This window comes from Peromyscus maniculatus, chromosome 18, assembly GCF_049852395.1.
Source record: "Peromyscus maniculatus bairdii isolate BWxNUB_F1_BW_parent chromosome 18, HU_Pman_BW_mat_3.1, whole genome shotgun sequence".
Classification (NCBI taxonomy): Eukaryota; Metazoa; Chordata; class Mammalia; order Rodentia; family Cricetidae; genus Peromyscus; species Peromyscus maniculatus.
This window is the reverse complement of record NC_134869.1, coordinates 43294369-43312347: the sequence shown is the minus strand read 5'-3', so window position 1 is coordinate 43312347 and position 17979 is coordinate 43294369. Positions and strand designations below refer to the sequence as shown.

Here is a 17979-nt window from a genome sequence, read left to right as displayed (position 1 = left end):
AAATGCCATGAAGCATGTGTGGAAGTCTGGACTACTCTTGAGGAGTTGGTTTCCTTCTCCCACTTTGTGGGAGGCAATCTCTCTGACTCTGCTGAACTGTATTGTAGGCAGCTGGCCCACAGCTTCTCGGGAGTTCTCCTGTCTGTCTCCCATTTACCCTAGAGTACTGGGGTTACAGATGTGAGCCATCACATGTGGCTTTTTATGATTTCTGGCGATTGGATTTAGATGATGGGGTTTGCATGGCGAGCACTTTCATCTGCTGAGTCGTCTCAACAGCCTTCCTCCTTTGGGGTGGTGTGAGGATTAAACCTAGTGCCTTAGGGGTGCTGTGTGAGCTGCATTCCAACCCTCACATACAAAAGAGTGAGTTTCTAAAGAATGTAAGGATGCTATAAACATTTCATGTGACATGCATTGGCAGGGCTGCTCCTCTGAAGTATCGTGGCCAGGTTCTGAGGCACACACCTTTACTTCCAGCACTCCAGAGGCAGAAGCAGCATCTTTTCCTTGTTTCTTTGTTTTGTTTGTTGTTTGTTTTTGTTTTGTTTTTCAAGACAGGTTTTCTCTGTGTAGCTCTGACTGTCTTGGAACTTACTATGTAGACATGGCTGGTCTCAGACTTGGAGATACACCTGCCTCTGCCTCCCAATTGCTGGGAGTAAAGGTGTGTGCCTTTTAATTCGATCTCAAAGATCAAATTGTGAACATGCACTCTGAAAAGATTAGTAGCTCTTTTTCTTTCTTGACCGTCATTCATCTCTTGGTTGATTTGGATTTGTTATATTGGTTTTCATAGAGAACTGTACCACACGGTCCTCACATTCACTATGTAGGCCACCCCGGCCTCAAATTCCAGATCTTTTATCTCAGCCTCCTAAGGCCTGAGATCAGGTATGTACCACCATGTCTGCTTTGTTTTTTTGCTTTCTTTTTGTTTTTGTTGTTTTATGTTTTGTTCTCAGACAGGGTTTCCGTATATAGCCCAGGCTGATCTCAAACTCATGGCATCCCCCTGCTTTAGCCTCCAGAGTGTTGGGATTACAGGCACATGCTACCACGCCCAGCTTTTATTTGTTTCCTACCATTGTTCTGATTTATCTTCAGATCTTTTGTGCCGTGGGGGTCTTGGCTCAGGTGGGCTTAATTCTAGAGAACTAGGGGCGTGGGAACTCAGCAGCCACCTGAGCTGTTCTGAGTGGTCCCAGGTTCTTGTCTTAGACGGTGAAGAATGACAAGCCAGGACAGCAGAAGAGCCAGCAGCAGAGTTTGATTGATAGAGAAGCAGTTCCTTCAGTCTGGCCTCCTGCCTGGGTCCTTTTATACCTGGTACTCGAGCCCGATTGGCTTAAGCCTGTAGGTGAACTAGCCATTGTGCTGAGAGCCTTGTGTTAGACTGAATTGAGGGTGTGGAAGAGTGTGGTTGGGAAGGAGAGGGTGTAGGAGAATTCATGCTCAGGGAGACCCGGCCAGCCAGAGAAAATCCATCCTGCTAAGAAGTTTGGAGGAGAACTGGTGGTCAGCTGTTATCAGAGTAGACACTGCTGGTCTTGTTATATTGATATGCCAGAGCCTTTTTTAAATCCACACCTTGTGCCTAGGTGTTGGCACACACTTGAATCCCAGCACTTAGGCTGAAACAGGCAGCCGGTCTGTGTAAGTTTGAGGCCAATCTGGTCTACAGTAGTGAGCCCCAGGCTGGCCAGTTCTATATAGTGAGACCCTGTCTCAAAAAAAGAAGGCAAAAACAAAACAAGACAGTTCACAGCTTCTGATGTAAATTTATAGAGAATGAACTTTATTATACAGACTCTTTGCTCTTAAGGCTCAATCTAATATTTACATGCAGTAGGGCTTCTGAGCTAAATTTACCTCCAAAGTCTCTATGGCTAATTCTGGTCAGCTAGTTGTTGACCCCACCCTCTGATTCAAGGTTACCTTTATTAACAGTCTCAGAGTGTCATAGTAGGATCAAATATCCCACATCAATAGTATCTCAGTATAACAACATTGGTGTACTTAATGTTATTGGAGTCTATGCTGAGAAACTTGTAAAGTAGGGACTGGAGAGAGGTTGCTGCTCTCACAGAGCATCCATGTCTGGCAGCTCACGGCCACTCGAAACTCTGGTTCCAGAGATCAGATGATTTCTTCTGGCCTCTGAGAGCACCTGCACTCAGGAGTACATATGTACCCCCCCACACACACACATAATTAAAACTAAAATAAATGTGGTGTTGTTGTTTCATGACAAGGTTTCTCTGTTTCTTGGCTGTCCTGGAACTCACTCTGTAGACCAGGCTGGCCTCCAACTCACAGAGAACCACCTGCCTCTGCCTCTTGAGTGCTGGAATTAAAGATGTGCACCATCACTGCACAGCTCCAGCTAATTTTAACCCTGACTAGATTCTGTCTAGTTCTCAACATTCTCTTGAACCAAAAGGCAAAGGGTAGAGCCCAAAGTTGCTGGTGCTCTGAGATATTTTTATCAATTTTTGGTTTACAGCATCCTGTAACATGGCAGGTGATTGGTAGAATACAACTGTGTCCCAGTAAGGTAGATTTTTTTGATTGGTTCGGTTTTCTTTTTGTTTGTTTGGTTTTTTTGTTTTTGTTTTTCCCTTCAGGGATGTTTGCAGGTAAAGGAGGAGGAATGGAGTCATACGGAATTTGAAGAGCAAATATATTATTTTGGCTTTGGTTTTTTCCCCTAAGAGTAGTGGAGGGTGGTGTAGAAGGGTATTCAGAGACAATGACAGATGTAATAGAATACTAAGGACTGTAAGAACCGTGTTTGAAAATATGAACTGTAAAGGCTCGAGATACGTCAGATTCCATACCTGTTAAGACCTTTCAAAAAAGGAGAAACTTTACAAAAGATTAGGTTAAACCTTTCGCTTTGGTGTTGTGATTGAAGCCGAGATCTCATCCCAGAATGAGAACCAACTGTTCACTTAGACTATCCTCACCTCAGTTTTCCACCCTTCAGATTCTCAGAATTCTCTTCAGAAATTGAGCAGAGGAAAAATCAGTGTAAGTTACTCCCATAGATTGACTACTCCTGTACCAAACTGAAAATTTAAGACGCTAGAATGGCAGTGTTTCTTACACGTCGGCTTGGACCATTCTCTCATAGCGTCTGCAGCAATGTCTGTGGAAACTATTTGTATGTAAGATGGAGGGGGAGCTCACTTTGTAGCTCTTAGTGACACAGACTTGCCATGGAGTCCTGAGTCAGATTGGCTGACCTAGGTGCAGTGAACAGACAGAACTTGAAGCACATCATCATTTAACCTTGCAGAATTCCTTGATTTGGTGATTTATTACATTAACACTGACCGAATGAAGAGCCATGAAATGAGACATTTCAAGAGTGACAAAAGGTGCTTTTCTCAAAAATTGTTAAATCTAAATACCACAGTCTATTTTCAGTGTGGTTTGACTGGGAGATGACGCCCTGCCGCCTGTTTGTAAATTACACTTCTGTAGCCACCTGGGCTTGTGACAAGTTGTTGGTTTGTTTGGTTTTGGTTTTTGGTTTTTGGAGACAGGGTTTCTCTCTGTAGCTCTGGCTGTCCTGTAACTCTCTCTGTAGCTCTGGCTGTCCTGTAACTCGCTCTGTAGACCAGGCTGGCCTCGAACTCACAGAGATCTGCCTGTCTCTGCCTCCCAGTGCTGGGATTAAAGGTGTGGACCACCATTGCCCAGCTAGTTACTATAATTTTTAAATTTGATTTTATTTATAGTACGGGAGAGTTGGTGTGTACCACAGCGCACACGTGGAGGTCAGAAGTCAACCTTTGGGAGTCAGGTTTCTCCTTCTGCCGTGTGAGTCCTGGAGGTTGAACCTCACCTTTATTTCAAGTCAGGGGCTCATGTATCCCAGATTGGCCTCAAATACCTAAATAATTTAGGCTGGACTTGAATGTCTAATCCTTCTGTACCATCTCCTAAACTGGGATTAAAGGTGTACACCCTCAGAAGCTGGAAAGATGCCACAGTAGTTAAGAGCACGTGTTGCTCTTTCAGAGGTCCCAGGTTTGACATCCAGCACCCACATGGCATCTTAGAGCCTCCATAACTCCTGTTCCAAGGGATCCACAGCCTCTTCTGGTCTCTGTAGGCATCAGGCACACACATGATGCACAGACATACATGCAGGTAAAATACTCACCCATATGCATAAAATAAACACACGAAACGGAAGTCATTTAGCTCACACAGTTTTTAGAAGCAAGTTTTGAATGGGAGTGTCATTAATCCCTTGAGTGAGAGCTGTAGAAAAACATCCCTCTCTTAGTTTGAGAAAACACTGTGATATTAGAATAAGTGCAAAAGTTAGTTTGCAGCCAATTTATTTTAATTCTATGAGCTAGTGTTTCTCTCTATAGCACAGGCTAGCTTAGAGCTCACATATACAACCATCTTGAATTAAATTCTATTTACAGTTTTAATACTTAATTCAATTACTTTAATTCATTTATTCACTCTTGTGGTTTTTTTGTTTGTTTTTGTTTTTCCGAGACAGGGTTTCTCTGTGAAACAGTCCTGGCTGTCCTGGAATTCACTCTGTAGACCAGGCTACCCTCAGACTCACAGAGATCTGCCTGTCTCTGCCTCCAGAGTGCTGGGATAAAGGCGAGCGCCACCACCGCCCGGCACTTGTGCTTGTTTTTGTAGCTGGCATAGAAAGCTAAACTAGGGCCCACAGGAGCAAGTTAGGGAGGTCTTCCCGGAAGGAGTGGTCTGTAGTTGAAGGTAAAACCCTGACTTTGTGGGGGAGTGAGCCTACTCCGAGCCCTGTCTGCTGAGCGTCACTAGTGCTTGAGAGGAAATCGATACTTGGCTTCCTTTACAGGACAGGGTAACACATAAGCTCACGAGGGCCAGCAGGGTGGTTCAGCAGGCTCTGTAGGAAAAAGCACTTTCTGCTCGGCACGGCAATGACGGCGACGACCTGCTTTCCAGCAGTGAACTCCACATGATGAAAGGAGAGAACCAACTCCTACAAGTTATCCTCTGACCTTCACCACCTGCTATGACACACACACACACACACACACACACACACACACACTTTAAAAATTGCAGAGCTAATCATGTATAAACATGACATGATATAAACAGATAAAATCTCATATACAGCCAATGATAAAAACACCTTGTTGGGCTGGAGAGATGGCTCAGTGATTAAGAGCACCGACTGCTCTTCCAGGGGTCCTGAGTTCAATTCCCAGCACCCACATGGTGGCTCACAACCATCTGTAATGAGATCTGGCGCCCTCTTCTGTATACATAATAAATAAATAAATAAATCTTTTTTTTTTTAAAGCACTTTGTGGGTTATAACTCTTTCCATAGAAGCCTGTAACACTACATCAGTTAATCAGTATATATAGAACAGTATTTTATTTCTCCCATCTTGATGGCATTGGGTACATTCAAGGTGGTGTGACCGTATACAGTCCCTTCCTCCCCTCCTCCTCCAGCCTCCCAGGTAGTGCCCAGCTGTCAACCATTTCTTTCTTTTTTGAGACAGGGTCTCTCTGTGTAGTCCTGACGGTTCTGAAACCAGCTCTGTAGACCAGGCTGGTCTCTGCCTCCCAAGTGCTGGGATTATAGGTGTGTACCACTATGTTCAGCATGAGAGAGACTGTCCTGGCTCTAACAGCTGCTCAGGAGCTACTACCAGGCAAACAGTGTTCATCTTTCAGGCCGTTCAGCTTGTATTGGATGAGGCTGCTGTGCTGCTCGGAGCCTTTGGGGCTGACCCTTTAAATTGATTTGAAGGAAGGATACAAAAATGTCTGACTGACAACTTTCTGGAAGCATTGCTAACCATTTGGTTTTTTAGCTCAGATTGTAAAACCATACTAGGAATACATGTGATTGGATTAAGGGAAAAAAGAAAAGTATTCAGTATTGAAGTATACTCAGTAATCCCTGTAAGAAGTAGCATTTATGAACATTCTTGGAGCTGAGTGAGTTTGACCTCACAGCTAAAGATGTGGATCTGTCAGTAGAGAATCATCTTAGATCACTTTGGGAATCTGTAGAAATCCGATCTTTCCCAGGTGATGACAGTAAGTTACAATAAGAAGCTACCCTAGTCACATATAATCTGTGTCATTGGCGGGAGGCGGTAGATTGTCTGAACCCAATAGTGAATAGCAAAGCTGAGATTTTCTCCTACTCCAGGAAGATACTCAATCTTTTTGGAGGACAGATGGCTAGAAAGTTCTTCTCAGCCGGGCGGTGGTGGCGCACGCCTTTAATCCCAGCACTCAGGAGGCAGAGTCAGGTGGATCTTTGTGAGTTCGAGGCCAGCCTGGTCTACAGAGTGAGATCCAGGAAAGGCGTAAAGCTACGCGGAGAAACCCTGTCTCAAAAAACCAAAAAAAGAAAAAGACAAAGAAAGAAAGTTCTTCTCTTCCTGTGTACTTTCAACTGCTTAAAAGAATGTAAGATGCTGTACCGTTGTATAATCTAGCTGCTTGTTGATAGTATGTATCTTGAAGCTGATAATCATTTTTGTGGTTTATAATAGCTATGGGAGTTCTCCCTTTTGTTAAAGAATGGTGTTTCTCGTGATGAATAGAGCTTTATGATACATTTTTCTTCTCTCTAGAAAGAATCTAGTGATTTAAATAATATAGCTGAAAATAGGAGTGGCGGGTTTCTGTAGGTAACAGCACATAAAGAAAATAGGAGGGGTGGGTTTCTGTAGGTAACAAGTACATAAAGAAAATAGGAGGGGTGGGTTTCTGTAGGTAACAGCACATAAAGTGCCAAGAGTACTCAGAACTCCTCCTAAATAAATGTCTTTAGAACTGAACTCGGGTAAATCTCAAAATAATTATGCTGAGGAAAATTGCCTAGACGATGTGATTTCATTTCTATGAAATTCTAGAAAATGCATGAGGCTGTTGATGTTGCTCAGTGATGGAATGTGTGCTTAACACTAGTGAGGTTTGGGTTTGGTCCACAGATCACCAGTATCTAGAAAATACAGATGGATTTGAAGTGATGGAAGGCAAACCAGACCTGGCTAGGGGTGGTGGAGGGAGAGCTATGAAGGGATGCGAAGAGTAATAAATGTGCTCACTGGCTCAGTTGTAATGACGGCTTCACAAGGACGTTGATATTACAAGTCATCAAATGATACATTTCAAATTACATAGGTAGCCAGGCATGATAGCGCATACTTGTAACCGGAACTACATAGAAGACCCTATCTCTAAATACCAAATGTAATTAGTTAGATATGTAGTATATTACATATCAGTTTTACTACAATAAAGTTTAAAAAGAAAAGAAAGCCGGGTGTGGTTAGTGCATGCTTTTAAACCCAGCATTCAGAGGCAGTGGCAGGAGGATCTCTGTGAGTTTGAGATTAGCCTGGTCTCCATAGTGAGTTACAGGACAGCCAGGGCCAAAGAGAAACCCTGTCTCAAAAAAACTAGATAGATAGATAGATAGATAGATAGATAGATAGATAGATAGATAGATAGATAGATAGATAAAATTATTTGGATGATAAATAAATGAATGAATAAATAAATGAATGAAAGAAAGAAAGAAATTCAAGGGTGGTACTTACCAGAGGGCTTTTTCTAGGTTGTAGGTAAACTGCTGACTCTGTGTGTGTGTGTGTGTGTGTGTGTGTGTGTGTGTGTGTGTGTGTGTGTAGCTGTATCTCTCATTTGTTGCCTTTGGTGTTTCTTCAGGAACCCATAGGAGCTGCTGTATTTCACTGTAGAACATGTCTAACAGTAACACTACTCAGGAGACTCTGGAAATAATGAAAGAATCAGAAAAAAAACTGGTGGAAGAATCTGTAAACAAAAACAAATTTATATCTAAAACTCCAAGTAAGGAAGAAGTTGAGAAAGAGGGGGAAGACACTGGTTCACGCCAGGAGACACAGGTAAGGATCAAGTGTGTTGTGCTCACAGTCCTTTAACGTGACGGTTTCTCACATGGGCGCTCCTCAGCTTGAGCCCTCCAGGAACTGAACCCAGAGCCAGGCACAGTCACGCACTTTGGTGTCCTCGTCTGCTTTCTGTTGTGGTGACGCTGGGCAGAAGCAGTGGGAAGGCAAGGGTTTATTCCAGCGTACAGGTACAGTTTATTGTCGAGGGAGGCAGAGCAAGAGCTCAAGCAGAATCCTTGCAGTGTGGAAGAAGGCTGCTTCCTGGGCCCTTTCAGCTGTCACTCTTACGTACCCAGGCCTCCCAGCCTAGGGATGGCGGCACCGTCTCCAGTGGGCTGAGCCCGCCTGCATCATTTAGCACACCTTTAACCCCAGCCTTCATTCACAGGCAGAGGCAAGGTGGCTCTTTTGAGTTTGAGGCCAGTATGCTCTACATAGAGAGTTTTAGGACAGCCAGGGTGAAATCCTGTCTTAAAAAAACAAACACAAAACAAACAAAAACAAAAAAGAAAAAGAAGAAGAAGAAAAGAAAATGCCTCACAGACATGGCCACAGGTCAGTCTGATTAAGGTAATTATTCATTGATGTACCTCTTCCCAGTGACTCTAGGTCCAGGTCAGGTTGACAGCTGGTGCCCACTGTGACAACTTAACAGTCCCTTAGGAAGTGAAGCAGAAAAATCAAAAGTTCAGGGTCATTCTTGGCTATATAGCAAGTTCAGGGCCAGGATACCTGAAACCCTGCCTCTCAGAAAGAAAAGAAAAACCACCGCGTATAGTCACAGAGTCCATGATAAAGTCAAAAGAATACAACGAAATCCTGAATCTGTTTGGACCTGAGTTCACTGGCTCTTACTCTGTTTGCTGCATTTTCCTCTAATTCTAGTCTGTATTGTACAAGAGGAAGCGCCACAGCTTTCTTGAGTCATATCGTTGATACTTATCTTAATATAATTTAGATTGCTTCCTTGCACACAGAAAAGGAATAGATTCTAAAGTGACTTAAGACCGAGTAACATTACCAACCATAAACTTTACATATGGGTACAAAAATGTGAAATGGTCAGAACAGCATCCTCTTACTTCAAGACAGACTTCAGAGTGTTTTGAACAAAAACAGTGTCTGTTTCCGAGCCGTGTCAGGCAAACCCATTCTTCTCTTCTAGGATCCACAGGGAAACCTCCTCTAGTCCGAGTTCTGTGCTTACAACCAAGTAGCAGGCGTTAGTTTGGCTCCCTGCTGTAGACAGCAGAGCACATGTTGGGAGCAGCACACCTGCCTTGGTGCAGTTGGAGAGCATTTTCCTGCCCTTTGGTGCTGTCTGAAGCCTGGCTGGGTCCTGGCTGCTAAGCTGTCTTCCATCAAAGGCACACTGAGCTCTGTGCTAGGAACCTGGAGGGAAGAAGGGGACACGTATGGACGGGCATGTGGGAGAGGGCTTAAGCTGGCAGAGCCCATGGTCCTCCAGCTCCTTTATCAACATGGCATCCTCTGTTTTAGTGCCTCTCAACCTTCCTAACGCTGAGACCCTTTAATACAGTTCCTCATGTGATGATCCCAACCACAAAATGATTTCGTTGCTGCTTCATAACTGTAATTTTGCTACTGTTAGGAATAGTAATGTAAATATCTGATATGTGTCCCCCACAGGGGTTGTGACCCAGAGGTTGAGAACCACTGCTATCCCAAGGGGAGGGGCCCTTTGCCTCTCTGGCAGCATCTCCAAGCAATGAGAAGAGATACAGGTGTTTTCTCCACCAGTTAATTAATTACTCTGAAGCTCAGATTTGCAACTGAAAAGCAAGCCCCCCACTGAGATACACAATGCACTGTCCTAGGCCAGACCTTGGGGTAGCTGTAGTCCACTAAGCACGAGGGACAGCCTGCTCTTGCTTTTTTGATTTATTTGCTTATTTATTTTTAGTGTTGGTTTTTTTGTTTGTTTGGTTTTGTTTTTTGGACAGGGTTTCTCTGTATAGCCCTGGCTGTCCTGAAACTCACTCTGTAGATCTGTCTGGCCTCAAACATAGAGAGATCCATCTGCCTCTGCCTCCTGAGTGCTGGAATTAAAGGCGTGTGCCTGTTTTTAGTGCTTTTGAGACAGGATTTCATGTTGTTTAAGCTGACCCTCTGACTTGATATATACTGAGGGCTAAGCTTGAAGTTCACCTCCCAGAGTGCTAGGATTACAGCTGTGTGCTGCTACCATGCCCAGACCATCTTGATACCCAGATAGGTGTCTGGATAGACAGACGTGGGTACAGCTAGGTGTGTGAGTGTTTGGTCTCTGTGTGCCTGTGTACCACGTTGTGTGTACAGTATCTTGAAAGGCCAAAAGAGATTGGTGGGTCCTGTTGGACTGGAGTTAAACATAGTTGTTAGCCTCATGTGCATGCTGGAAACTCGAGTCTTGGTCCTCTACGAGAGTAGCAAGTACTCTTAACCGTCAGCCCATCTCGTCAGCCTCACCAGTTACAGGTTTGGTTTTGTGTTTTCAGGTTTATTTTATGTGTATGTTGTTCTGCCTGTGTGTATCTGTGCACCATGTGTGTGCAGCCATGGTATTGGATCTGGTAGGAACTTGAATTACAGACAGTGTGAGTCACTTGCTCTGTGGATGCTGGGACCAGAGTTCAGGTCCTTTGGAAGAACAGCCAGGACTATTAACCACCGAGCCATGTCTTCAGCCCCACTGGTGCTGGACATGGTGGCACAGGCCTTTAGTCACAGCATGCAGGAAGCAAGGGAGGCAGATCTCTGAGTTCAAGGCCAGCCTGCTCTACATAGTAAGTTCCAGCCAAGCCAGGACCTGTGAGACCCACGTAGTGAGCCCCTGTCTCAAACCAACTACTAACTGAACACAGTACATGCCTGTGTTCCTAACATTTGGAGGGTAGACAGGAGGATCAGGCCAGCCCAGGCTACATACGATACTGCCTTAAACACAACCACAAGTTTCATATAAACACATGTAATAAGCCATAAGAGGTTGGTGAGATGGTTCAGTGGTTAGAGGCATTTGCTACAAAGCTTGTGTTTAATCCACAGGACCCACAGGCTGTTTTTTGGTGCCCAGTTAGCAAGGCTCTGAGCCTTCCTTCCTTCTTTACTCCCCTCCCCTCCCCCCTCCCTAATTTCCTCCCTCCCTCCTTTCTTTCATTTGTTTTTGGTTTTTCGAGACAGGGTTTCTCTGTGTAGCCCTGGCTGCCCTTGAACTCGCTCTGTAGACCAGGCTGGCCTTGAACTCACAGCAGTCCACCTGCCTCTGCATGTAGTAGCACCACACCCAGCTTGGCCAGACTCTAGGCCATATCTAGGTACCTGTTAGAGAGTTCTTTTCTCTGTGGTTGCTGTAGTTCCCTTCGGTTGTACAAGCTCCATTTCTGTGACTCTTTCGTTTCATGCCCACGGTGTGACTGATCTTTATTATAAGCCTGGGAGGTAGAACATTAACTCTAGCAAAAGCCAGATTAGAACCGGGAGCAGTGTCAATTTGGAAGGTCTAGAAACTCGAAGCATAATTTTTCAAGACAACTTAATTCACATAGGCCTTACCTCCTTTAGAGATTAAAGCAACAACAACATAAAGGGATGAATTAAAGTCAGACGGCTCCCTGAGACACTTGTTCTCCATCTGTCTACTCCTCTACTGTCTGCCCTCTTAGTTTGTCGGATCTGTGTCCTGGATGCTTTGCTCTCCATTCTCTTGTACATGTGAATTGTCATTCCCCGCCCATCCTGATACTAAGAAGGAATGTTAAATACTCGGGACAGATAAGTGATGAGTGCTTAATTATATGCTGTCAAGATTACATGAAAGATAATAATTAAATGAACTTTTAAATCTAAGTTATTTGTTTTTAGGAGACAATTATCTTTTGAACTCCTGTTGTATATATTTCTTAAAGATAGACAGTAAAGAAACAACATGTTAGGTTTTATATTTCCTATGAGGCGCTCATCTGGTTAAAACTACCTGTATCTCGTTGTATAGATAGTTTGTAGGTCAGGTTGGAGAAGACGCTCCTCTCACCTGACCCCTTTTGCTCCCGCAGAGGAGGTGGGGCTGCTGCCTTCTGTTGGAGCTCTTGTTCCTTTACAAAGTCTTTGGATCCCTTAGAGTTCCCTGGGATGCCGTCTGTCCACAACAATGAAAATTCTGTTTTATCTTCCTCTCTTCCTTCTTTCTTCTGCAGTCTTCCCAGGGATCTACTGGTGCTGTCAGAGAAGGACCTGTTCTAGTTGGAGTTGAAAAGTTAGAAAGCGAGGAAGCTTATTTCCTCTGGCCATGTGACATGTCTTTTGGGAATTGGTTATCGGGGTGTAGAACAGATTTTACAGGAGATTTGGTGGGCAAGCTACTGTGGTGGTATTTTGTTTGTGCTCTAACAAATAAAGCTTTTCTGGAGATGAGAGTGCAGAGCTGGCCACTAGTTAACCACAGAGGCCAGGCAGTGGTGGCACACACCTTTAATCTCAGCACTTGGGATCTCATGCCTTTGAACCCAGTATTTAGGAGGGACACACCTTTAATCCCAGCACTAGGGAGGAGGAAACAGGAAGTGATATGGCTGGGCGGAGACAGGAGCTTGGCCCTTTCAGGCTGAGGAATTGGCGAGGTAAGAGGTAGCTGTTGCTTGCTCCTTTGTCTCTCTGATCTTTCTGCATTTACGCTGATCCTCTGGCTCCATGTTTTTATTACTAAGACCAATTAGGATTTGCGCTACGAACTACCATGTTAGCACATACTGAACTCAAGTGTGCCATATCAATAACCAGCTGAGTGTGGCCTCTGTCAGGGTCCACAGAGGTGTCCTAGTGAGATGTGAGCTTGCTTCACACAGCAGGGCTGCATTAGGGGATGGACTGACCACGTGTGTGTGGTCACCAGGTGGTTGGAAGGGTCTGCACTTGGCTGTGCAAGGGGGAGGTCTTTTGTTCCACCCCTTGGCATTCCTTTAAAAGCCCTTTATTAGAGACAGAAGGGGCTGGTGGGTTTTGACCCAGGCCCTCCCGAGGCTGTTCTGTGTTTCTAACTGTCTCTCTCCTCTATATTTCTATCTAAATATTTCTCGCTTCTCCCTGCTCAAGAGTACCCTGGGGGAAAAGTGGGGGCAGGTCCCCCACTGGCCTCCTGATTGGACTGTCTGCCTTTATATTTATAATCCCTTTGGGTTCATCTATTCTGCTGCTTAGAAAAATGTGAAATAAGGAACTGATTATATTAATTCTCTTAAGTTTTCTGTGTATCTTACTGCCTGAGGCTAGGTCTCATTCTCCATCATGATGACTTTAACTCCAGCCATTGTGACTGGCATTCTGTGCTTCAGTATTGTCTGTTTCCTTGTCCCAATTATAAATGAGAGTTGAAAAGTTTGAGGAAAGCATGATTGTGTATATGCCTTCTCTGCCTGGTACCTGATAACATGTTAGGCTTTAACCTGGGGTTGCTGTTCAGTGAAAATTATCCATTATGAGGAGTAAGCAGATTCATACATTATTAGTAGAGACAGGTGTTTATGTATATGGAAGGGCAGTTTAGCAGTACTTGGTAAAGAGTGTCAGATGGACCATAGATCTCCTGTGCTAACAGGTAAACTCAGTGGCACAGTCACTGGTTGATGCCAGTAAAACGTAGGAGCATCCCGACGGCGTTGATAATGAAAGGGCTGTAAAGATAGACTGCAGCCTGGCCACACAACGTGTATCAGTTACACACACACACACACACACACACACACACACACACACACACACACACTCACTCTCACTCACTCACTCACTCTCACTCTCTGGAATGATACCTGTGAAAATTAGTTTAATTGTAAAGTTCAGAGTAGTGTATATAGTTGATTTTATATATTATATGTATATATTTATAGTAAGCTTATACACATAAAAGTCTATAGATAAATTTAAAAGAAACTCAGTACTGATAGACTATTTAGGAAGGAACCTGGTCAAGTATTGTGGGACAAATGCTCACTGTCTCACTCTGCTATACCTTCTGAATGTTTGTGCCATTGGTGTATTATCTGTTTGAAAAGGCACTGAAAAGTACTGCTCCATATTTTTGGACTAACCATCTCTCATTGCAGCAGGTCTTTCTTACCCTTTGCCATCCACCTTCCTGTGTCTCCATTTTGTACTGTGGCAGAGTTGTTTGTTTACCTTGTCAAGAGGACAAAGGGAAGGCCAAGACCATGCTGATGTTCTGCCTGTCTTGTCTGGCCTCCCCCATCCTCCAGCTTCAGTTTTCTCTTGACCCTAACTCCTCCTCAGAGCCCCGCCATGACTTCTCACGTGCTCAGAATGTTAGCGAGTGCCTCGTTGTTTGCCCGCACCTGCCTCCAGCCGCAGCCTTCCTCAGCTGATGCCATGCCCGGTGTCCACGTTCTCTCCGCTTTGTTCTGGAGCTCTTCGTTTTCATCCTGTCTTAGAGCCTAGGAGAGCACCACGGGGAAGCTTAGAACTAGGAGAATTGTCTTGTTTCAGAAGTGAAGCATTCATTGCTCAGGAGGCAGAGGCAGGTGGATATCTGAGTTTATTCCACCTTAGTCTACATGGTGAGTTCTAGGACAGCCAGGACCATTTAGAGACCCTGTCTCATAAAAATAAACCAAAAATGAGGCAGGGGGGTACATTTGGAAGGAAGACTCTCTATTGCATTTCTGCAGCTGTAGGGACAGATGTTCTAGGTCTATCAAATTGGAACTCTAGATGTGTTGTCCTGTGAATATGTTATGGGGTCAGGAGATGGCTCAGCAGGCTCATGGGACAGGTACGTATGGTGGCAGGACACAAACAGCTCCTCAAGTTGCCCATGTACTGCCAATACATGCCCTCGTTCAGACGCTCGCGCGCACACACACATACACACACACACACACACACACACACAATTTAAAAAAAGTTATTGGGGCTGGAGAGACAGACAGCTTAGCAGTTAAGAGCACAGGCTGATCTTCTAGGACCCAGGTTTGAGTCTCAGAACCCACATGGCAGCCCACAAATGTCTGCAGTTTCCATTCCTAGTGTCCATGCACACCAGGTCCACACCTAAAACATAAAATTAAAACATCGTAAGGAATAAAAATGTTACTATACCTGGTAGAGTTGCCCACACCTATAATTCCAGTGCTTGGAGGTTGAGGCAGGAGGGTTGCAGATTCAGGGGTAGCCTGAACTACCTAGTGAGGCCCTGTCGAAAAGAAATGGAGGGAGGTCTAGGGACGTAGCTTACTTAGTAGAGTGCCCGACTAGTGTGTGCACAGGCCTGAGTGTGATCTCCAGTACTGCATAAGCCAGGCGTGGCAATGGATGCAGCAGTTCAAGGCCAGCCTCAGATACACAGACCCTGTCTCAAAATGAGGAACCATACTTCATTTCTGTTATGGATTAAATGGACTTCTATGAGCAAGTTTATAAGAAAAAGTACTTCATGCTCTGGCAGGGCGTACCGTCAGGAGAGGATTCCATGATTTCTTTAACACTTTTATCAATATGTAAATTATTATCTTATTGTTTCATAGTGAATGGTGCTTTGAAAGTACAGGATCCATTCTGTGTAAGAGTTGCTGGAGGGGCTGGAGAGATGGCTCAGTGGTTAAGGGCACTGGCTGCTCTTCCAGAGGTCCTGAGTTCAATTCCCAGCACCCACATGGTGGCTCACAGCCATCTGTAATGAGATCTGGCACCCTCCTCTGTATACATAATAAATAAACAAATCTTTAAAAGGAAAAAAAGAGTTGCTGGAGTTGGAATTGAGCAACAACCATACCAAGTGATTTTCACCATAGTGTGATGGCGTTAAAACCAGTTCATAATTAGTGTGCTGTTGTTGTTGTTAACATGGATTACTTGTAAGTATTGATTTCCCCCACCTTCCCTATTTTTTAATCCTTTTCTAACAGAGACGGACATCAGGCCATGGTCATGCCAGGAAAAGAGCCAAGGTGAGAGCTTTTCTGACTTCATTTGGTACACATTTCATAAATGAGTGTTAGTGGTGTCTGGATTACTCAAATTACATATAGGCAAAGCTTTCTTGCCTGCCTTTTATATCTCAGTTATGAATATCCATCACACACTGTGAACATAGTTGCATGCACTTTTTTGTTTGTTTTATGAGACAGGGTTTCTCTGTGTAGCCCTGGCTGTTCTGAAACTCACTCTGTAGACCAGGCTGGCCTCGAACTCACAGAGATCTGCTTGCCTCTGGGATTAAAGGTGTGTGCCACCGCTGCCTAGCTGTCTAGTGCACATTTACATACATTTCGTACTGGAAAGTGTGACTCCATTCTCTCCCATCCAGGCACAGTCTATATCTGAGCCTGAAATGAGACCTCACAGGACTCCACAGAGCTTGAGGGTATTGGTATTGTTTGTACTGAATTGCTGATTTCTCTGCTCACTCCTGGCTTCTCTAGGAGAATGGCTGTTTGTATGAGTTTTAATATTTACTATATTAAATTATTTACTAAATTCTCCCCCATGTCAGCCTGGTCTACATAGTGAGTTCCAGGACAGCCAAAGCTACATAGTTAGAACCTATTTTGAAAAGAAAAAAAAAAGAAAGAAAGAAAGAAAGACAGACAACACTCCTTACTAGAAACTGCAACTGACAGAGTCTAAGAAGGTATTTTCTAATTCACCAAAGGAATATGTATGACTTGTGTTTTTGATGTTTGTTTTGTTTTTCAGTCTAATTCCAAGCTCAAGTTGGTGCGAAGTCTGGCAGTATGTGAGGAGTCCTCCACTCCATTTGCTGATGGGCCACTGGACACCCAGGTGGGTCGCTCACAGGCCTCAGTGTTGCCTGTTTTGAGCATGGCAGTTTGTTGGGTAAAGCATAAGAGCAATCACAACATGGACATCAGACCTGGAAGTCAATGAAGAAAGTATGTTGGTTTTCTGAGACGAGGTCTTAGGTATCTCAGATTAGCCTCAAACTCTTTATGTAGCAGAGGTGATTTTGGTACTCCAGCCTCTACCTCCCAGGTGCTAGAATCACAGGCCTGCACCACCAAGACTTGGTGAAAGGGTACTTTAAAGGAAGCTCGCCGGGCGGTGGTGGCGCACGCCTTTAGTCCCAGCACTCGGGAGGCAGAGGCAGGCGGATCTCTGTGAGTTCGAGGCCAGCCTGGGCTACAGAGCGAGTTCCAGGATAGGCACCAAAGCTACATAGAGAAACCCTGCCTCGAAAAAAAAAAACCAAACACACACAAAAAGAAAAGCTCTTCGACACTGGAGAGACGGTGAGCCATAAGAGCACTGGCTGCTCCTCCAGAGGACCCACAGGACAGCTCACAGCTGCCTGCAGCTCCAGTGCCTGAGATTCCGACTCCCTCACACAGACACACATGCAGACAAAATACCAATGTGCATAAAATACAAATAAATAAATCAAAAAAGAAAAGCTGTTGTGGTGGTATGTGGTAACAGTGAAGAGTGTGAGTCTTTTTTTTTCTTTTTTTTTTTTCCCCCAAGACAAGGTTTCTCTGTGTAGCTTTGCGCCTTTCCTGGAACTCACTCTATAGACCAGTCTGGCCTCGAACTCACAGAGATCCGCCTGCTTCTGCCTCCCAAGTGCTGGAATTAAAGACGTGCGCCGCCACCGCCTGCCCGACAAGAGTGTGAATCTTAATGTCTTGCTCTTGTGGCAGGGGACCCAGGGCTGAATGGTTCGCAGCCACACCCTTCCTTCCGCTTCAGTGATCTATCAGTTCCACCCATGCCCTCCTCTGTAAGATAAAGCTGGGGCTGGGAAGGTGATTGAGTGGGTGTCTCAGTCGGTGTTCTATGGCTGCGAAGAGACACCATGACCATGGCAACTCTTCTACGGGAAGCATTTAACTGGGGCTGGCTTACAGTCTCAGAGGTTCAGTCCATTGCCATCATGGTGGGGAGCCTGGCGTAACTAAGAGTTCTACTTCCGAATCCAAAGGCAGCGGGAAGAGAGAGAGAGAGAGAGAGAGAGAGAGAGAGAGAGAGAGAGAGAGAGAGAGAGAGAGAGAGAGCGAGCGAGAGAGCGAGAGCGCGCCACT

At 44.7% G+C, this 17979-nt stretch overlaps 1 protein-coding gene across 25 annotated transcripts in view; it reads left to right on the top strand.

The window, feature by feature from the left end:
• The window catches only part of R3hdm2 (R3H domain containing 2), a 125848-nt gene that overhangs the window by 63570 nt on the left and 44299 nt on the right, over positions 1-17979 (top strand). For all 25 annotated transcript variants that reach the window (XM_076554109.1, XM_076554097.1, XM_076554105.1 and 22 more), the window contains 3 exons: positions 7728-7927; positions 15847-15888; positions 16637-16723. In XM_076554109.1, the coding sequence (XP_076410224.1) occupies positions 7763-7927; positions 15847-15888; positions 16637-16723 (294 nt within the window). In that variant the 5' untranslated portion in view covers positions 7728-7762. The remainder of the gene's footprint in view (positions 1-7727; positions 7928-15846; positions 15889-16636; positions 16724-17979) is intronic.